We start from the raw sequence: 22,638 nt of genomic DNA, 5'->3' as shown, positions 1-22,638 counted from the left end.
TGTCTTCAGCCCCAGCTAGACTTCTTAGTAATCATCTTTTAGGTCAGAAATTTTCTTCAGATATTTTCTCTGTTATCTTCCTCTTTTTCATGTAAGATAATTAGCATTTGCATTTTATTTGATTTCTTATTCTTTGTGCTCAGTCCATTGGCAAATTTATTCACTATTTTTTTTTTTTTTTTTTTGAGATCGGTCATCTTTATAGCACAGGCTGGTCTTAAACTCACTCTGTACTCCATGATGGTCAAGAAATCACTGTAATCCTCTATTTCAGCCAACCTAGTGTTAGGATTGTACACATGCACCATTGTGCCCGGCTCAAATACATACTCTGGAGTTCTAGAATGTCAGTTGTTTTGAAATTCTGTTGCTTGGCTAAGAATTCCCATGACTCATTCACTTGGACCGTATTTTCTAGTAAATCTGTGAAAGTCCTTGTTCCTCTCCTCTGGGTGAAGAAGCACATTGACTCAAAGGGGCACAGACAGTGCATTAGTCAGTGTGATGGTTTCATAAGCATGGCCCCTTGGGCTCATATGTTTGGATGCAGTCAGATTTTGCAAGAGGCAGTGGTAGATTTGAAGAAACTTTTTAAGTCCTCAGGAGTAGGCTGTAGGTGGGTCTTAAAATAAAACAATGCTTGGCTGGTAGAATGAAAGAGTTGGTGAAGATAGGACAGAGTTTGACCAGTGTCAGGGGGTGTAGGTGGGGATGTGGGTTGCAGTGTAAGAATGTCCTGGCGAGGCTGAGATGAGTCTAGGCCCCTAAGGGCCCCAGCTCTAGCTGCCTCATCAGCTCGGTTGTTTCTCTTGGAGACTATTGTCATCCATCTGGTAGGATCTGCAGTGGACAATCTCAGTAGCTGTGGGGAGATGGGAGGCCTTTAACATGGCCATAATTTGGTTGACATTAGTTACTGATCCTTATTTAGTTGTAAGTAACCCGCGCTCCTTGCAAATAGCAGCGTGGGACAGGAAAATATGGAAATCATATTTGGAATCTGTGTGGATGTTGAGGGGTTGTCCCTGTGCCAGTCGAAAGGCACGGGTAAGAACTATTAGTTCAGCCTGTTGACTGCTGGTATGAGCAGGAAGGGCCTGTGCCTCCACCACCTCTGTGTCTGACACGATGGCATAGTGGCATAGCCAGCTCTTCTGACCCCTTCATGTAGAAAGGAGCTTCCATCTGTGTACCAGGTGTAGATGGCCTGAGGCAATGTGCCCTCCTGTATGTGTTCAGGATGAGGTAGTAGTTTCTCTAAAGTTCCAGTCCAGGAGTGGGATAGAGAGTGGTTAGTATTTGGTGAAGAAAGAGGATTAAGAGGCAGGCATGATTGGAAGGTGTGTGTGTAGCCTTCTATTAGTGTTACCTGAAGAGAAAGAACCCTAGACGAAGGTAGTGTGTAAGCCTTTGAAAGTTAGGAGCTGACAGGTTATGAGAAGAGGCTACACAAAGGTTAGTGTTTTTGATGCTAGAATAAAGAGTTCAGGTGCTAAAGTATGAATACAAGGTGCCCATCCCTGCATAGTTAGATCTAGGTTTTGGACAAGTATGGTACAGGTGCAGAAGAGGGACCCAGTTGGTGACCTAGGACTCCAAGGGCAAAACCCTCTTTTTCAGTTACGTAGAGGGAAAAAAGACGAGTCAGGTAAGGGAAATGTAAGGCCAGGGCCTTAAGAAGAATCTGTTGGAGCCTTTGAAAGGGCTTGATAACAGGTTTGAGAAGAGGTTCATGGGTGGGGCTTAACCCTGCTTCATATAAGGGGCGAGAAAGTAGGGAAAAGGAAGGAACCCAGGAATGTAAAGAACTAGCTATTCCTAGGAATGGTAAAGTCTCTTCCTTTGTAGTAGGAACAGTTAGAGACTGAATCAGATTCTTTCTATTTAAGGTAATAGCCTTGTGGGTTGGGGTAATTTTTAGTCCCAAATTGGTGACCTGAGGAGTGGACAGTTGGACTTTAGAAGGTGAGATCCTGTAGCTTTGACTAGAAAGGAAATTCAGAAGAGCAGAGTTGTCAGCTTGGCTAATTTTTAGAGAGGGGCTACAGAGAAAGATTTCATTTATGTAATGCACAGTCTTAGATTTAAGGAGAAACAGAGACAGTAAGTCAGAAGGCAGGGCCTGGCCAAATGGGTGTAGGCTATCCTAAAATCCCTGAGGTAGAACAGTCCAGGTAAGTTAGGTAGAGAAGTGGGTGTCAGGATCTGTTCAGGTAAAGGCAACTATGTTGTGAGTCTAGAGAGATCGAGAAAAATGCATCCTTTAGATCTAGGAGTGAGACATGGGAAGTCTCCTAGGGGAATAGTGGGAAAAAGTGTGTAAGAGTTAGCCACAACAGGATGGAAGGGAACCACTTTAGAATTAATGCACCTGAGGTCTCGAACCAGGCGATAGATCCCATTAGGTTTCTTAACTGCTAGTACAGGGGTGTTAAAGGGGGAAGAGGAGGGGCAAAGGAGTTTTTTCCTTAAGAGGTCAGAAATGATAGGGTTAAGTCCCCTGAGGTGAGAGAGAGAGAGAGAGAGAGAGAGAGAGAGAGAGAGACAGAGACAGAGACAGAGACAGAGACAGAGACTATTGAACTTGGGTGATGTTCCTGGCAGAGTCCAGTATTTGGAAGACAACAGAATGATGTTTAGCAACAGGGGCGTTCTGGATGTCCCAGACTCAGGGATCCACCTGAGAAGCTGGTTAGGGAAATAACATGTTAGTGTTAGTAGGTTGACTGGCTAGAAGAAGGAGCAGAGGAACTGCTGGCAAGCTTGGGTTTAGGCGAATGGGGGGAGCAAAGGAAATAGAGGCGCCCAACTTAGCTAGAAGATCCCTTCCCAATAAGGCGACAGGACATGTAGGCACTACCAAAAAGGAACAGGTGAGAGGAAGCACCCCTAAAAATGCAATTAAGTGGTGGGGTCTGGTGAGGAAGGTAAGGTTGTCTTCCTACCCCAACATTAGAAATACGAGAGGGAGAAATGGGTCCCCAAAACTCTGTCAGGACTGAGTAAGTGGCCCTAGTGTCCAAGAGGAAGGAGATGGGCTGCCACATACCATGATGGCTACCCGGGGCTCCCTGCTAGTGATGGCAGTGGTCATGTCAAGGGAGCTTGGGCCTCTTCAGTCATCCATAGCCAAGCCTAGGAGCTGAGCTGCAGGGTTATCTGGGAGTGATGTCCCTTTGTCCTGCACGATGTGATGTCAATTGACAGCCCAATGTCCCTCCTGATGGCACCTAAGACATGGCCCCGTTGGCTTGCAGGGATTAGGACAAGCTTTCACCCAATGACCTTGTTGACCACATTTGTAGCAGGAGCCTGGTGGTCTCTGAGTCTTAGAAGACCAGGAGTCTAGGGCAGTGGCTGGGGCTGGTCACACAGCCTTTGCCAGCATATGGGATTTTTGTCTGTGAGATTTCTCATCTCTCTCATGGTACACCTTGAAGGCCAGCACTAAAACTGTGAAGTTAGGGGTCCCCTCTCCAACTTTCTAAGTTTGGCTTTTAAGTTGGGGAGGCTCTGGGAAAAGAAGTAGATCATCAGAAGTTTCTTACCTTCTGTGGTTTCAAGGTCCAGACTAGTGTATTGTAATAAAGCCTTTGTGAGGCATTCTAAAAGTTGAGATGGGTTTTCCTGTTTGTCCTGGATGATCTCTTGGAGTTTTTCAAAATTTATTGGTTTTCAGGCTACCCTATGGAGACTGGCCAGGAGGCAGGTTATGCATCTATCTCTGGCTAAAATACCACCTGTGGAATTATAATTCCATTGAGAATCTTGGTCAGGTACTACCTCAGATCTGATTGGATATGTTCTGTTTGATGAATTTCATCTGCATGTGTTCTTGCCTGTTCCCAAACTCACCTGCATTCATCAGGAAGTAAGTTATCAGTAAGAATCATATGTATATCGTGGAAAGTCAAGCTATAAGACTGAGTAATGTACTGGAACTCTTTAATAAAGGCAGAAGAGTTAGAGGTATAGGAACCCAGTCTGCTTTCTATTTGAAAAAGTTCACTCAGCAAGAAAGGGACGTGTACTCTGACAAGGCCATCTGCACCAGCAACTTCCCTTAAAGGAAGGACCAATGCTGGGTCAGCTGTCCCTGGTGGAGAAGGACTTGGGGGTTTGACTGTGGCCTTAGGGCAGGTGATGGGAGGGGTGAAGATGTGAATGCAGGGTGACTGGAGTGATTGGCAGCTGGCACAGGAGGAGGGGAGGGCTCTGGAGAGGTCAAGCAAGGAGGCTCTGGGGTAGCCTTGTGAGAAGGAGAAACTGAGGCAGCAGTTTGGGTTTTTGGAGGCATGGAAACAGGTCTGTGGCAGAAAGGAGGTGGTTTGTTAGCTGGATCGAGGGTTGTAGCATCATCTGGTGGAGGTTTCATGGCTAAGAGAAGTTGGGTTGGGGAACAAGAAGAACACAGAGAGGGGTTGAAGCAAAGATAGATAAACGCTTGGACATATAGAACCTCTTTCCATTTACCAGACAGCTGGCAGGATATATGAAGAACCCTTAAAATAAGTGGATCTAGTCTGCCATTAAGTGGCCATTTGGAGCTATTGTCTAGTGGGTACTGAATCCAGATATTAATGCAAAGGTGTATTAGTTTTGATGCCCTTAAGTCAGGCGTTAACCTCAGAGATTTGAGATTTTCCAGGAGACATCCCTGTGAGGAGGTATGTTCAAAGACAGTGAAGTACCTTTTGGGAGGTTATTGGGTTATTTGTACCAATGTCCTGAGAATAATTCAATAACAAAAATTTCAGCCAGGCTAGATGTCTAAGTAGTCACCTAGACCTTCTAGAGGCTACAGTGAGTCCCAGACAAACTAGAAAGTGTCCCTACCCAGGCCTAGGATTTCCTAAACGGCAGCAAGAGCCCAGAGAGGGAGGAGTGCAAGAGCCACTTTCGAGGGGTTAGTCACCCAAGGGTCGGAGTCCTATCTTGTATGTTAGCTAGGAGGCTGGTCATAAAATCCGTGGCTGTGAAATGCCAACCCCTTACCCCATAAAGGCTGGCCAGGCCCTATTTGGGAATTCAGGGTCCTGTCGACTGGATGAAAAAAAACCTTACCATTATGCCAATGTTTGTGTGAGAATTTTATCAGCCTGGTAGCAGGAAACATGAAACTGTATGGTTGGTGTGCTCCTGTCCTACTGCATAACCCATGTGGCAGAGGCTAGCCCCACATGGTAGATGGCAACGGTGGCAGCAGCTCATGTGGTAGAAGTCTATGAGTCTCGCATCAGCCAGCGGGTGGTGGTGGTTCTGTGGAGAGACCAGGGCAGACCTGTCGTGGTGGGTGCTCACATCCTGTTCCTGCATGCCAGATCCTGGTGAGCTCACTATGGACTGGTCAGGCAGTGATGGCAGCAGGCTGTGGTCACAGTTGCCACCAGCTGGCAGTGGTCGGAACCCAGTGTGCATGGCTGCCTCAGTCACAGGCTACAGTTTCGGCAGCCCATTGGGTGACTGTCCACATGTGGCCTCACAGCAATGATCGGTCAGTCACAGTTCTCGTTGGTGCTGGTTGTGGCCACAGCTGCCAGTGAGCATGGCATTTCCTGGGTTTCCGCACCAATGTTGTGTAGGGATTGCAGCTTGCTTCCAGACAGAACACACCAGAACAATGCAGTTCCACATAGCAGAGGTTTATTGTGGGGGCAGGGGCAAGGGGGGGGGGGGGACAGAGACAAAGGGGAAAAGAGAAAGAAGGAAAAGGGCAAAGGTCAGGAAGAGTCTGCCCTTATTTAGGCTGTGATGTAACTGCTCTCTCATAGGTAAACATGGGAAGTGAGTGGACTCTGGTAATGTAGGTGATTGCCATAGCAACAGATGGGGGGGGTCCCTTTTGCCTATGGGTGATGTCACTGGGTTCAGAAGTGATCTGCTGTGGGGCTTTGGTGCCCCCGAGTGGGCGTGTGTTCTGTTGGGCTGAGTTGTGGGTCCTGCGTGTCTGCCACGGCTCAGGGAGACAGAAGTGCAGGAATTTGACTGAATTTATTCCACACAGTGCGGAGCAGGTGTTGGGATGTGAAAAGTCACAGAACTCAACTCCGGGCATGGGAGATCTCAATCTGAGACCCAGTGGGGACAGAGCTCTTGTGTCGGGTGTCTCTGGACGGAGGCGTGGTCTCAGCCCTTGGGCTCCCAGGCGCTGCTGAGAGACCACAGAAGGACTGAGGTGGGGGCAGGGGGAGCATACAGGCTGGACCAGCCCAGAGCTGAAAGGGAAGAGGGAGAGAAGCTCTGGCAGCACCCCTGGAGGTAGAGACTCTTGGTTGCGGCAACTCTTGGTTGCTTGGCTGGGTCATGGCTGGCTTGGCCACCTTGCTTGAGTTGGCAGGCCTCCGTGGCTGGAACTAGAGAAGTCCTTTGGTGGGAGATTAGGCGGTGGCTCTTTGGTTGAAGGCCCCCTCTATGGTTCTCCACGACAGGTCCCAAAGACACGAGGAAGTCCATGGTTTTAAAAGGTTTATTGTCATGGCGGAAAGTGGATAAAGCAGTACCCCATGTTCTCAGGGCAGTCTTGAGGTTAAATATCTTTTGTAAGGAGGAGGGTCTGGGAAGGAATGCTTAATTGGCTACACCCTCTGGCCTTTAGATATCTCATTAATATGGAGATCCCTTGAGGCTCTGCGGCCTGTAGTCACGCCCTCTACCTGTGTTACCTGTGCCACATGACTTAAGGCTACAAACCTTTCTTTGGGAGGGGCTGTGGATGGCTGAAGGTAAGTGAAAGAAACCTGAGCCCAGGAGCAAAGCCGAACTCCTATCATCCCATTAGGGTCACCAGGGTTCAAAGCAGACTCACTGCCTCTCACAGCCCACCACCCCACAGTCTGCCAAGCTGGTTCCTGATGCCAATTATGGGACTTGAAATTCCACCAATCCTTACCCTGGAAATCTCTGCCCTAGAAGGCTCCACTCCCTAAGAAATCCTATATAAGGGCCATGTTTACTCAGTTCCATGATGTCATCTCCCAGGAACAGAGTCAGTAACCCTGGCTTCATCCCTCCTCTCTCCGGATTTGTCCGTCCAATAAATCTCTTTTATGAGATCTGCTGCCTGGTGTGACACTGAAGGGAGTCAGTGGACGTTACATCTATATGTAGATATATATGTTTATTCATGGATAAAGGAGACTATTATAAATTTGAGAGGGAGTGGGGAGGGAGGCTTGGAAGGAGTTAAATGGTGGGAATAACTTAAACATAGGAGTCATTTATAAGATTCTCAAACACATTTAAATAAAAAGCAGTCAAAGTCTAGTCTTCTGGAGGGCTGTCCCTGACTCTGCTGCCTCCTGTGGATCCTGTTCCCCTACCGGTGCAGCCTTGTCTGGCTTCAGTGGGAGAGGATGTGCCTAGTCCTGCAGGGCGGGTTCTCAGGGCAGAGGGGAGGGGCTCGTGAGGAGGGATAGAAAGAGGGGGCTGCAATCGGAAGTAAAGTGAATAAATAAATTAGTAAGTGGGAAAAAAAATCTAGTCTCCTGGTTATGAAAAATAAATTCCAGCATGTGACTTAAGATCACAGACACCTGATTCATCCTCAAGGGACTCAGATGACATCATCATCCACCAAGGACTGGAATGATAAGTCACAAAAGTGTAGAGTAATGTCAAGCCTACACATTGGACTCGATTTCAAACATTTACGCTGCTTTCTCCAACTACTCCACCGGGCGTGTTAAGAGCCTGTGACGACACCGTATGGAGTTACTTTGTGAACTGGGAACACAGTAGGTGAGAGGTTGTTCTTAATTTTACCCAAACTGACTGACATCTAGTTGGTGGGTTTTTTTTTTTTTTTTTTTTTTTTTTTTTTTTTTTTTTTTGATACACAGACAAATTCATTTGGGGTGAATTAATATAATTTTTTTTTAACTTTTTAAAAAGACTACACTGGGCATGATGACACACGTCTTTAATCCTAGAGCTCATGAGGCAGAGGCAGGAGGATCTCTGTGAGTTCTAAGGCATCCTGGTGTTCAGAGTGAGTTGCTGCCATTGGTGCAACATAGTGAAGTGCGTGTGTGCATGTGTCTGTGTGTGTTTGCATGTGTGTGCATGCCTATGTGTATTTGTGTGTGTATACATATCTATGTGAAAGTACTGGGGGTTGAACTCGGGTCCGGGCCTTCTTGTTTGCTTTTGAGCTTGGATCTCACTGGGTTCCAGTCTGACCTCAGGCTTACACTGATATGCCCATTTCTGCCTCTGTGAACCCTGGGGTAAAAGGGAAACCTCGCATGCTTGGCTAGGTTTTGTAACCTACATGGCTGAAAATTCAAGTTGAATGTATGGATAACTTAATATAATTGAGCCTCCAGGCAGGGCACTACGCTAATTTCATATTCAGTTACTCTCGAGAAGAACTTAAGTCTCATGCTGCTATCAATCCCATTACCCTTCCGGCTGTGATCATCACAATACCATGGCTCTGAAAAAAAAATTAACTATTTCCTTTATCACTGTAGAAGTCTCTGGAGTCAACGATGGAAAGTCACAGTATTTGGGATTCGAGTTCTTTGAGGTAAGACATTAGGGGATCAGGGAATTACAGCGCAGAGAGGACGCTGAGGAGAGTTCAGACCCACACAACAATGTAGGGGTGTTCTTCTGTAGGTTTCAGGGGTTCTACAGCATGTAGTTGATAATGAGTAGCCCATAATATGTAGGTGTTGTCATGGTGATTTCTGGGTGGAAAGAGGAGTGAAAAGAACCAGCCATTTGGTTACTGCAAACCCACCATTCTGTATAGGCCACCCTAGCCCCTGATAGCTAATGACACTTGGTAAACTTCTCTTGATGAAGATTATGGACTCGCAGTCACAGGATTTCTGTTATTTCATTCACAGAAGCTGAGAGAGCAGAAAGAGAAAGAGGCTGCTGCTGGCGGACTTAGCCTGTTTAGCCCTTAGCCCAAACCTCATATAAGTATGTATTTTCAGAACTAACTCTTTGACTCTTATCTCGCAATGTGACTGAAGCTGAGAAGTAGAATTTTAACATCCAAGGAGTCACAGTGCCTTAACTGCTAGTCAGTGTCACTGAATGAAGTCACAGAGAAACATGGCCAAGCTTACTCTGGTATGCATGGGGGTTCCCCACAGCTTACTCTGCATACACAGGGTTTCCCACAACTTACTCTGTACACACAGGGTTTCCCACAGCTTACGCTGTATACACCCGGTTTCCCACAACTTACTCTGTATACACAGGGTTTCTCACAGTTTACTTTGTATACACAGGGTTTCACACAGCTCACTCTGTATATACAGGGTTTCTCACAGTTTACTCTATTCAAAGGGGCTCTCCACAGCTTACACTGTATACATGGAGTTTCCCACAGCTTACTCTGCATACACAGGGTTTCCCACAGCTTACACTGTATACACAGGGTTTCCCACAGCTTACTCTGTATACAAAGGATTTCCCACAGTTTATTCTGTATACAAAGGGGTTTCCCACAGCTTACTCTGGAGATAATCAGCATTTATCTTTTTCTTTTTTTCTCCAGGAAAAGAATGAGATACAAAATATTCATCCTATTGCTATTGGTGTTAATGTCTCTCTATGTCCAGTATAGAGAATACCCTTTCAGGTAACTTAATGTTGTATTCTTTTTTCTTTTTCTTTTTTTGTTTTGTTTTTTTGTTTGTTTGTTTTTTTGAGACAGGGTTTCTCTGTGTAGCCCTGGCTGTCCTGGAACTCACTTTGTAGACCAGGCTGGCCTCGAACTCAGAAATCTGCCTGCCTCTGCCTCCCAAGTGCTGGGATTAAAGGCGTGCGCCACCACTGCCTGGCCCTTAATGTTGTATTTTGGTGAGTGAAAAAGTTAACAGGATTTGCCCCTTAAGGAAATCAACCAAAGTTATATATAAATCCAAATATATATAAATTATACTCATGCCAGTCTCCATAAATAGAACCCACAGTCCCAACGCTTTGTTTCTAATGACATCAAAGATTAAAAAGAATTCTATAGATAGCCATGTATGGTGGCACATGCCTTTAATCCAAGCACTTGGAAGGCAAAGGCAGGCAGATCTCTGAAGCTAGTGTGTTCTGTGGAGCTAGTTCCAGGCAGGACAGTCAGGGCTACACAGAGAATCCCTGTGTTTGTTGTGGTTGGGGAAGGGTTATAAGGGAAGAATCGTGAAGCTAACACTTACTGTGGCAGCAATAATGTTAGTAAAAATGTGTTTAAAAAATGAACTGCTATTTGGAAACAGGTGACATCCACTTTATCATTGGTGACTTCTGGTACAAAATGTATCCACTCCGTAAATGTGAAACAAACAGAAAGACTTCCTAGCTATTTAACAAGTTTCTACCAATGATGCTAATTCATCTCACTTAGAATTAATAGGCAGTGGACGCATTGCTTCCTAAAGATGTAGCAAAGGGTGGGGGATTTTAGTGTGGTGGTGGCGCACTGGCTAGCATGAACAAGACCCTGAGTGCAGTCTCCAGCATGACAAGCAATAAATGAATGTGCAGTACATGGGGGTCCACTTTAATGGTCTTCATCATGTTCACAACATTATCTGAGCAATCAATGATATTCTTCCAACCGTTTATTTTGAAACATGATTTGTGAAAACCCTTTGTATATATTTCAAAGTAATATAGTGCTTTTTTTTCCTATTTCCCCTAAGCATAAAGAAACTGCAGATGACGTATCAGTGCTGGTAAGTTTTTATTTACAAGTAAGGTATGACTTGTCCTTTGTGGACAAAGTTGGTTGAAGGGCTTGCAGTATCCATGATCCATGCTCCCTGAGGTCAGACTAAACGAGCACCATGTGACAAACACATCTTGGTGATAGCTGAAGTTGGAGTGGCAGGAATCAAAGGAAAACAGATGGGTAGTCAGCTATTTTTGATGGAGGGCTGGGAAGTGGCTGGGAGCAACATACTAACAGGAGACAGAGCATAGGACTTACAAACCTTTCCTCTCTGAAAGCTCTGGGCAAACACACAGGTACAAGACTTGGTTGAAGACCATCAGAAGCCACACTCAGAACGTCTCCCCAACATGTCTACCTAATTATGACCTAAACAAGGAGGGCACCAATAGACATGGCCAAGTGATGGTGGGGAGGAGGGAATCACAAGGCTTCAATTCTACAAAGAGCCACACACAACTAAGAAACTCTGAGCACAGGAGAAACAGTCTTCCCTAGGGAAGAACACACCAACTGGTCTTCTGATAGCAAGTGGTCATCCCTAAAAACATATATACAAGGCTATGAATTCAAAATACAGCAAGGAGGAGGTATATGGGAAGGAAGGAAGAGGGAGGGAAGGAAGGAAGGAAGGAAGGAAGGAAGGAAGGAAGGAAGGAAGGAAGGAAGGAAGGGGAAAGGGAAAATGATGTAATTATCATATAATCTCAAAAATAAAAGGAGTGATAATAAAAGGCTCTCGGGAGACTGCAGTGGCCACACAGTCACGGACTCTAAGAGGACTGTTATCATGGGAACCCACGGTGGTGAGCAACAGCTTTACTTTCTGATGCTTTCTGTGTCCAGATGCTAGGTCTCATGATGGTTCTGTGACTTATAACATGCTGATAGGGCCCGGTCAACCTGGCTGGTGCGTGAAAGCAATATGCTGAAAAGGAGTGGGTTTGGTGCACAGGGGTGCTTGATTGTGACCCCAGTACTCAGAATGGAGGCTGAAAGATCCAGAGTTCAATGTTATTAAGCTCTGTAGTGCTTACCCAGGATATACAAGAACCTGTCTCAACAACAGTGGCCAACAGGGAACAGTAACTTTCAGCTACTCATATGAAACAGAACCCTTCTCTTGGCAAAGATTCAAAGATTCAAGGATTCAGACATTCAAAGATTCCAATCCAAGTGCTGCCCACTGCAGCAGAAAGTGGAAGAGGGAATGGGTTAATATATTTCTTGGAAATTTTATTTATTTATTTTCTGGTACAGGGTTTCTCTGTGTAGCCCTGGCTCTCCTGGAACTCACTCTGTAGACCAGGCTGGTGTCAAACTCAGAGATCTGCCTGCCTATGCTTCCTAAGTGCTGGGACTAAAGGTGTGAGCCCATGCCCAGCCCTGGAAAATATATTTACTATCGTATTTTCTGACAATAATAATTCCTTTTATTATCATTAATTCTCCCAGCATTGGAATTCTTTAACATATCACTACACAGTATTCACAGGTAATGGCAGCCAGAGTTTGAGTTGAATATTATAACTTGGTCATGACTTTGAGATAACCTTATGACACAACACAGCTCCATGCCTGCTTAGTCCCCACCAACTCTACTCAAGACTAACTCTCCACGATGCTCTTGTAGCTGGGCTACCATTAGAGTGGGTATCAAAGAGGGGAAAACGTGTCAGGAGAATTACCGGACTTTCAATGCCTGTGGCTTTGAGTAGGATCATAAAAGATCTTTGTGCCTCAATTTCCTTATCGAGTAAAATGGAAATGAAAATTATAACAATGATATTATCTATCTTCATTGTGTAAAATAGGAAATAAATTCAATAGTAATTAGGAAAGTTGTAGCCGGGCAGTGGTGGCGCACGCCTTTAATCCCAGCACTTGGGAGGCAGAGGCAGGTAGATTTCTGAGTTTGAGGCCAGCCTGGTCTACAGAGTGAGTTCCCAGACAGCCAGAGCTACACAGAGAAACCCTGTCTCGAAAAAACAAGAAAACAACAACAAAAACAAAAACAACAAAAAAGGAAAGTTGTAGGCTTATATTTTTCAAACCCTAGTTTAATAAGTGTACTTAAACACTTTAACCTCCCTTCTAGCCCACCACCCACCAGAGGTAGTGGAAAGGAAAGGATAAGAGGGCAAAAGAGGATGTGACCTGTCTAGAAATACTTCTTTGGGGTGATTGTCAGGGTAGCAGCAGTTCAAGTTCACACAAATCAGCAGCGGTAATGTGATCCACTCACAACCACTGTTCATGAATCAGAAATGGCAGTTTCATCCAGAAGAAACTTCAAGGCTCTGCCAATCAGCCTGCATTTGCAGAAGCTGCAAGAAGCTGCTGGAACACCACCAGAAGTTCTTTGGTGCATTTCTCTCTAGGAAGTCACAACAAATGATGACCAGTGAAGAAGGCAAGGCAAACCAATGCCATAGCATTAGCAAAGCCCAACGAAACCCAGCAAAGAGTGGCAAGGTGAACCAATACCATGCAGTATCATCCACTGTCTGTTGGGTTATACACTTATACCCTTTCCAAACATCACATATTCTCTCAAGCATCCACTCCAGCAAAAACATCACATGCCCTTTTCCAGGCAGCTTCCAGAAAAACACCACGTGTCTGTTCTCAACAAAACATCCTCCCACATGTTTGCTTCAGTATCTTATAAGACAGTCTCCATAAAAACATCACATGACACAACCAAGTCTCCAAAGAAACCAGAAATTTCCACTTCAGAAACTATTCAAAAAGTATAAGCTATTAATAGCAGAATTTAACCTGAACCAGCAAATTAGGAAATAGTGTACTTAGGAAAGGGAAACTCAAATGAGATCTGAAAGCTACAACATGCAGATTAGCCAGTTCAAGTTGCAGTATGATTAAAGAAACTTGAAAAAGAACTAGAAAAACTGTGATAGGTGTCCAGTAAGAGATGTGACTGGCCGAGCATAAAAGATGAGTCATGGGAAATGTGTGGCTATGTAAGGAGTGTGGACATGAACACTGTGAAACTGAGGGCTGACGCAGTGAGCTTGGGGATTCCGCAGCACAATATGAGAGGCCAAGCAGAAGTCTAGAGAATGATTGGAAGGGGGTAGAGGGATCAGCCTGCTAATTCTGGGAAATGGGCATATGGAAGTCCATTGTAGTCTCCTCTTCACATTCACTTCCTTTGAGATTTGTTTTCATCCTACAAAGACCTTTATGTCTTCTGGCTTGGGGATATAGCTCAAGGTGGAATGCTTATTTAGCAAGCATGAGGCCATGGGGCCACTCCTCAGCACCAAAACAACACAGACAGACAGGCAGGCAGATGCACGCACACTTGCACACGCGGGCACACACACACACACAGAGAGAGAGAGAGAGAGAGAGAGAGAGAGAGAGAGAGAGAGAGAGAGAGAGGAGAGAGGGAGAGAGAGAGAGACACCAATTAGGAAGCTGTCCCAATGGCCCAGAAAGAGATAATGAGACTGGAAGATGCTGGTGGCAGGGGGTGGCGTCTGGGCTTCCAGGGGCCTTTGGAGCATAGTGACTCCATCAGTAAAGCCTTGGCAGTGCACACATGCTCAGTGGAATAAAAGCTATGAAAGGAGGCCTGAAGGTGAGATGGCAGCATTAAACACTTCACTGTGAGGTGTCTAAAAACTCAAGAGCTCCAGAATGCAGTGGAATAGTCAAGGGTTAAGTTCCTGGAGATGTCCAAGTTGTATGTAAAAAAAAACTTGAAGTCACAGGAGAGTGCCAAGAAAATGTCATGTGGAGAAAGAGTATCTCAGAGAAACCCTCATAAAAATAACTGTCGGGTCTCAGATGAAGACTCCTCAGCAAATAAGATATTTAATGTTCATCTAGCAAAGGAAATAAGATCTTTTTCCACTGTTAAAACAAAACAAATGAAAAAACAGAGGTAGGGCAAGGCTGAGGCAGCCAGATTTCTGTGAGTTCAAGGCTGGCCAGGGATATATAGTAAGACCCTGTCTCAAACAAGAGAAACAAAACATCCAACAATGCACAGTAAATTTGGAAGTGGGATGGCAGGAAGTTGAGGGAGCTATACCATCTCTGAACTAGATGACTGCAAAAGGATAACGGAAAGCCACCAGGGCTGCTGGGCGGTCCCGGGCTGCTGGGTGGCTGCTGGGCAGCAGGGCCCAGTGCCATCGCTATTCGTGCTCATCTTGATTGCTCACTGTGAATTTTACATCTTATATCTTTCTTTTAGGTCTCTGAAAAACCAACCAGAACTTCAGCTCTCAGATTGGTTTAATACCATGTAAGAATGCCCATCTTGCATCTGTGAGGTTAATTCACGAGTGTTGACAGATGGCACCAGCGCCACTGTTGGGAGTGTTGTGTTTGGTACCAAGGAGGCCAGAGGAGGGCACTGCATCTCCTGGAACTGGGCTTACAGAGGGCAATGAGCTCCCAGTGTAGATGCTGGAAACTGGACTGGAGTTCTCTGTCAGAGCATCAAGTGCTCTTAACCACTGAGCCACCTCCCCAGTCCCAACTTTGAGCAATCTTGCTATTTAAAACTTGATCTATTTAACTGTTTGCATCAGTTAAAATAAACATATCTGCTAATATATATGAACACACACTTACATATAAAGTACTATGGCTATTTATGGTCATTAATCCTGCTTCGTAAGCTTGTAAGCAGTCTAACTAAATCTTTTTAAAAGATTCAGGTTTTATATCAAAAGTGAGTTGATTATCCCTAACTTGCTGGCATGTTCTATCCTTCCATTGTATAAGGCTCCTGAAACATAAAGCTTATGGAGTCAGGATGCTGTCACTCAAATAAAATTGTTAACAATAATAGCCCGTTTCAGGCCCAATATGTTCCTAATTATATTGTGATGATCATTTTGAGCACAGATGTGTCCACTTTACACTCCAAGCCCCAACAATAATTATTTGGATTAAGGTCACCAGGAAATTCCATTCTAAGTGTGAAGCTAGGACTAAACCAGAAGAAGGTTTCATCCCCAGGAAAAGGGTTTGCATACAGCTGTCATCCTGAGCACAGGGATAAATCTGCACACGAGCATTCCCTGGCTTTCCTTTCATGTTTTCTACTTAAATGTAAGTGTATACTTACATAATGATCTGGCCTGCTGCCTTCTTCCCTTCTCTTTCCCAATATATATATAATTATATATAAATATATATGATATATATAATTATATATACTATATAATATATATAGTATAGTTATATTTATATGGTTAAGGAATTCAATATGAATATATATGCAACAACAATTAATAACCAAAATAGGCCATGATTTTGAAAGAAAGTAAGGAGAGGAATATGGGGGTTTATAGAGGAGAGAATGATAATGAAGTAATTATAGCCTCAAAATGGAAGAAATAAAAACCTTTTGTATTTTATACATATATACATATTTGTATATATTTCCCCACATGTATCAGGAAATAATATTGTATAATATAATAATATGCAACATATTATTATATAATGTGTATATATTATATATAATACATTATAACACAATGCTATATAATATATAATGTATATATACATGATATATACTTTATATACTATATATAATACATATACACATTACATATAATATATATCATTTCCTAATACATTTGGAATTATATATAATTTTAAATTATATGCATATGTGGGGATGTGTGGTTGTCCACATGAATGGAGTGAGCTATTAGAGAAGGTTGTGAGCCACCCCAGTACTGGAAAGTAAACTGTGGTTCTCTGCAAGAGCAGCATACACCCTGAATGGCTGGACTATCTCTTTAGTCCTTTTCTTTCTTTCCTTCTTTTCCCATTCTATCTGTCTGTCTATCTGTCTATCTATCTATCTATTTATCTATCTATCTATCTATCTATCTATAGATAGACATAGAGATAGAGAGATAGAAATACAATTTTTCTTGAGACCTAGTTTTAATATATACCCCATGCTGACCTTGAACTCACAATTGTCTTACATTCCCCAATGATTTGATATGGTCGTTTCTGATATGATGCTTCCCTTGTTTATCAGAACTGTCAAGACTTTGGGTTGGATATAATGGGATGCAGCCTTCAGATACGAGGCGTTAGGCACTATCAGTATCCCTCCCAATGTTTTTAGGATTATCTGATTCACTTTAAAATTCTGTCTTTCTTACAAATACAGAATGGACTCTACACACATGAACATGACAGCTACTAACTGGTCAGCTCCGATTGTGTGGACCGACACTTACAATGAATTAGTCTTGGCAAATTATTATGAAAAGCATCCAGTTACCGTGGGGTTGATCGTGTTTGCAGTGGGAAGGTAGGTAGCATCAAGTGTCTTTTAAACTCAGGCTTTCATTGTATACAATCTACTGAATCTATGTTATAATTATTCTCTCTAAGCCAATTCTTGCTGTAAGTCACAGTACCACCACCCACTTGGTCCACACAGAAGCAACCCAATCTCTCAGCTTTCTTCTATGATCTGATTTTCATAGTCTTCCCTCCAATATTAACTTAATTTCATGGGTCTTTTACCAATCACCTCAATACAAGTGTATAGCACTCTTCATCATCTCTGTATTTACTCCAGTATTTTCCTACCTCCTGTGCTTTCTCCCAAGCTCCCAAGCGATAAGTAACTGCTTTTAGAAACTCCCACTCCCTTGTACGTATTGACTGAATACAACAGAATAAATACAACAGAATAAAGTAACTGCAATTGTACGCAGCAGGATTCTTATATGCCACATTTTCTGATCACTAATCAGAATGTTTTTTTATAAAGGGCATATAAAAATCATCCGGTGATTTTAAAGCAAAAGTAAACCTAAGCCATAAAAGTCAACTATTTAAAAAGGAAAACAAATGCAATGAAATATTTCCATTTACAGATAGAACGGTGCAGACACTGGGCTGACCTACTGTCTTCAGAAATGCTACAGACAATAAATATTGATATGAGAGAGAGAGAGAGACAGAGAGAGAGAGAGAGAGAGAGAGAGAGAGAGAGAGAGAGAGAGAGTTGAGTTCAGTGAAATTTGCCAGGTACAAAATGTGAACCATCATATTGTGATGACATCAAGTTGGGCATATGTATGCAGACTTCAGACTCTGTACCGCAGGTTCAGAGCATGAGAGTTTGAAGCAGCCAGTGGAGTGCAGGGGCAGCGGCTGAGCTGTGCTGCTCCACACTGTCTGAGCTGCTCAGGAGATCAAGAGAGACAGCCTGATTCTTGGCATCTCTGCTCAAGATCAGCAGACCTTCCAACAACGTTGTGACTTAGCGGTGCCTCTCTCTTTCTTCATACTGCCTCTTTCTAGTGTACACATTTAATATTACAGAAACATATACAGAATAGTCTACTCAACAAACATCCTTTCCATGTGTGTGAAATACTCTCTGTGGTTGAACATGTTTAAACCACAAGAGTTGAAATAATTTAAAAAACTAAAATTGAACTAAATGTCACATGGGAATGAAATTTTCAAAAATCAATTTTAGGATAAAACAAGAAAAACACACAAATATGTGAACATTAAATTGAGCAACACAATTTTTTAAACTTAGCATACAGAATCATGGTTTCATTATGACATCTCTGTGCAGTGTGTCAGTGCACTGCACTCAGACTCGCCTCTCATTCGTCTAGTTTGCCATCCTACTCCACCGTGTTCTAATCCTGTACATGAAATATAACAAGCCGTATTTATGTCCTCCATATTCTCTCCCATTTTCCTCTCTCTACTAGCCCTTTTCCTCTTTCAGATCTCTTCACGTGTGCACCACCCTCCTACATTTCTTTATTCGCTCATCTGAATGACATGCTCTTAAATACCCAATAGGACAAGACTGGAGAGGTAGCCAATTAGTAGAGCCTAAGAACCTGGAGCACATAAGGCCGTAGGTGACCCCAGCACTTCCAGAACAGGTCATGGGGGTGGGGGTGGGGAGTCACAGCTGTAATCCCAATACTTGGCATGTGGAGGCAGAAAGATTAGAAGTTCAGGGTTATCCTTGGCTATACAGCAAGTTTGAAACCAGCCTGGGATACATTTAATTCTCTCAGGAAAAAAAGTGAGGGATTTCCTACTTCTCATGAGTCCCTGGACCTGAACTCCAGAGCCACACATGCAGACATACCAACATGCACACATACATACCACACATGCACATATACATACCACATATGTACACATGTATACCACACACATACCACACATGAACAGTACATAGCACATATGCACACATGCACGTGTACACACCACACATGCACACTTGCCATACATGTGCACATGCCACACATGCACACATACATACCAGTCATGTGCACATACATACTACTCATGTACACATACACAGCACATACATACACACACATGCCACACATGCACACACACATACTACACATGCACACACACATACATACCACACATACACACATACATACCACAATGCACATATATATACCATACATGCACACATGCATGTAGATAGGAAGACATATCCTAACCTTCATCTTAAGGACCTGGATAGAGAAGAGTAAACAAGCTAAGACAAGCTAAAGTAAACAAATTAAAACCCAACTTAGTCCTTTACAAAAGGTCAATAAAGTTGACAAACCCTGAAAAAAAAAACAGATTAGGAGATTTCCTGATAAATGCTTGGTAAAGACTCTTCCAAACTACCAGTGGCAGGAGTCACAGAGAAACTGATGCAGACTGGAGGAGACCAAGCAGCTGTCAGGACTAAATCCATCATGTGTCCTGGACCGAATCATGGCAACTGAAGTGGCGCTTATGAGATAAAACTGGGGAAATCGGAATGCAGTTTGTAGTTTAGCTGCTAGAATCACAGCTGACTTAGTCATTTTGTCCAAAGCACAGTGGCCACAGAGAATGTGGAGAGTAGCTGGACAACACGTGGATTGGGAGCTCTCTGGCACACAGGGAAAGTTTTCTGTAAATTTAATAATGTTCAAAAGTAGAAAGTTTGGCTTTATTGAAAAACACCTGTTCTACGCTGCGCAGAGAGAGAAGATACACATATGAGAAGACAGGGTGTGGTGGGGTGAAGTGACTATGGCAAAAACTGTTCGGTTGCTGGCTTTTTTCTTGAGGGCTGAGAAGTTACTATAAGGCAGTAATACCAAGAAACATACTGGCAAAGATCTCAGGGAGACATGCCATGTGTATGTGACTTCAAGACTGTCTCTAATTGTGGGTTTCCCCCTCCAGTGTGTAGTTACTAACAAGACTGGGTGACTACGCCGTCTTCATTCATTTATAGCACGTCAGGATTTTAAATGATTAATTGGACCCTTTAGAAAATGTTCCTCACTGCCTCATATGTAAAAATCAAGGCAAACAGGTCATTGGTAACAGTAAAGGGTAAAGCAGCTAGAAGATGTATGAAAGAGTGTTTTCATGAGGGAGGCAATGATTTCTGAGACATGCCACAAGGGAATACGGACAACGTTGACTTCCTTGGATTTGAGTGACAGCATCCAGCACAGTACCATGACATCACTGATTCTTTGCATGGTTCATACATATTATTAGATTTGATGAGTTACAACACTTTCTCCTGACCATTGGTTATAACTTATCGTTAGCCTGTTTCCCAAAATGTAGATCAATACCCAGGACTTAGTTCTAAGGATTGCATAAGCATTACTGAAGCAGACCCCCTGACGGTTACCTTTCCTCTTTTCCAAGTTACCTATTCTATTCATTACCTGAGAATCTCTTACCAGTTTCTGAGAGTGGAAATGAGGACATGTTTTCTGGCCCAACTGTTCCGCTGCCATCATAAGGCTCACAATGCAAAATGCAGGCGACAGAGTGCCAGCTGCTACACCAACTGCATGCATAGCTGACTATGCACAGAAATGCACAGCAGTAGACGCCTGTGGAGACCCCTCTGTCCTCCTGTGTTGCCCGGCAACCCAGAACTCTGGATTTCACTTTGTGCAAAGCTCAAAGTGAGCCTCCTTACCCCACTAATGTTCATTCCTTCTCTCAAAGAGCCCCTCTTCCTTTCCGCGATCTGCAGACCCTGCTAAGGAAGACAGTAAATACTTTTCACCTTCTCCCATACTTCTCAAAGAGAATAGTGGATATCTGGGGCTCAGTTTTGGTGCTGGATAGGCTCGGTCCAGGCGATTGAGCTTTATGTGTTCCACCCAACCTGAAAGGTGAAACTCAACTGCTTCTTATTTATTTTGCAGATACATTTTGTACTACCTGGGTCGCTTCCTGGAATCTGCTGATAGGTTTTTCATGGTCAACCAGAAGGTCATCATTTACATCATGCTGGATGACTTATCCTATATGCCATGGATGGATCTGAATCGCCATCGGACAATCAAGGTTTTCAGGATTAAACAAGAGAGGAGGTGGCAAGACATCAGCATGATGCGCATGAAGATTATCAGTGAACACATCGCAGGTCACATACAATATGAGGTTGACTATGTCTTCTGCATGGATGTGGATCAGCTATTCAAAGCCAAGTACGGGCTGGAGACTCTGGGGGACTCTGTTGCTCAGTTACATGCCTACTGGTACAAGGAGAGTCCAAGCAACTTACCTTATGAGAGAAACGAGTCATCAGAAGCTTACATAGCAGTGGGGGAGGGGGACTTTTATTATCACGCTGCTGTTTTTGGAGGAACAACCACTCAAGTTCTCAAGATTACCAAGGAGTGTGCCAAAGCAATTATGAAAGATAAGAAAAACAACATTGAAGCAGTTTGGCATGATGAGAGCCATCTAAACAAGTATTTCTTTCTCCATAGACCCACTAAACTCTTGTCACCAGAATACTGCTGGGATTTAAGTCAGAATAAGACTCCTGATATTAAGACTGTTAAACTCATTTGGAACTTTAAAAATTATATACTTCTTAGAAAGCACCTGTAATTTTATAACCCTTCCTTTGCATTTCTGAATTGGGGTGTATCAATTTCCTTGGAAAATTAGCACCTGGCATAGTCTGACAATAAAAAATCATTACCCAGTGCCAAACTCAGCAACAGAGAACTTATCTTGAGCTCCCATTCATTCTGAATGACAGAATAAGGGGCATAGGGTCACAGCGAGTATGCTGAAATGACATGATAAGGGATCTAGTGACCACAGAGAGTCTGGTGAACGCAGATGAACAGGTGATCATTTCACATCTATGTCAGTGTTGCAACTATAATGTTCACGATGGAATGCAATGATTCTGGAACTAGAAAAGGAAACTAAGTATCCCAGATGATCAGAGTAGATGCTGCTGTGTCTGCTTTCTTCAGATTGTACGTAGCCATTGCTATCTTGAATCAGAGAAGCACTGGTCAGTTTTGAGACCCTCACAAAATAGGGCCCATTAACATTCCCTCACCAGAGGAAGGAAGGGCTCATGAGATTCATGAGGCTCCTCCCTAAAGATACATCAATGGAAAAACAAGTGCTCTTAACTGTCGAGCCATCTCTCCAGTCCTGATCCTCGCTTTCTTTATGCTAGTTATTTCACTAAATAAGATAATATAGATAGTGATGAGAGCAGTGCTTGAAACATGCAAAATGTTACGTGAGAAGTGGTCGTCACCATTATGTCCTTATCATATTCATTCTCTCTCTCTCTCTCTCTCTCTCTCTGTCTGTCTGTCTGTCTGTCTGTCTTACTCTGTAGCCAGACTAGCCTGCAACTCATTTTTGTTGCCCAGGCTTGCCTTTGATTGTCACAAACTCAGAATGCTCAAACTGATGTATGCTGTGGTTTAGCTGAGACTGTTCCTCTTAGGCTCATAGACTTGAATGCTTGGTTACCAGGGGGTGGCACTATTGGAAAGGATTAGGATTATTGGCCTTGGCAGAGGAGCTTTCAAGACAGCCTGGTGTTGTCTGTGTCACCTGGTTACTAGTGGTCACTCTTCTCCAGATCTACAATGAAAAGCAGCAAG

General features: G+C 43.5%; 1 protein-coding gene and 1 long non-coding RNA gene across 2 annotated transcripts in view; one reads left to right on the top strand and one right to left on the bottom strand.

Annotated features, from left to right (window-relative positions):
- The window catches only part of LOC143441283 (uncharacterized), a 93,573-nt gene that overhangs the window by 38,180 nt on the left and 32,755 nt on the right, over positions 1 to 22,638 (bottom strand). The window lies entirely within an intron of this gene.
- LOC117702848 (N-acetyllactosaminide alpha-1,3-galactosyltransferase-like) lies at positions 9,522 to 21,610 on the top strand. The gene is made up of 5 exons (XM_034494047.1): positions 9,522 to 9,598; positions 10,656 to 10,688; positions 14,913 to 14,963; positions 16,863 to 17,006; positions 20,917 to 21,610. The coding sequence occupies exons 1-5, from the start codon at positions 9,522 to 9,524 to the stop codon at positions 21,608 to 21,610; spliced, it is 999 nt and encodes a 332-aa protein (XP_034349938.1).

The sequence above is a fragment of the Arvicanthis niloticus genome, chromosome 2, assembly GCF_011762505.2.
Source record: "Arvicanthis niloticus isolate mArvNil1 chromosome 2, mArvNil1.pat.X, whole genome shotgun sequence".
NCBI lineage: Eukaryota > Metazoa > Chordata > Mammalia > Rodentia > Muridae > Arvicanthis > Arvicanthis niloticus.
The sequence above is the reverse complement of the archived record's forward strand: the minus strand, read 5'-3'. Positions and strand labels throughout refer to the sequence as shown.

Coding starts and splice junctions, on each gene's coding strand:
- LOC117702848 (XM_034494047.1), top strand. CDS start 9,522: ATGAGATACAAAATATTCATCCTATTGCTATTGGTGTTAATGTCTCTC. Junction 10,689..14,912: donor CAGATGACGTATCAGTGCTG/GTAAGTTTTTAT, acceptor TCTTTCTTTTAG/GTCTCTGAAAAACCAACCAG. Junction 17,007..20,916: donor ATCGTGTTTGCAGTGGGAAG/GTAGGTAGCATC, acceptor TTTATTTTGCAG/ATACATTTTGTACTACCTGG.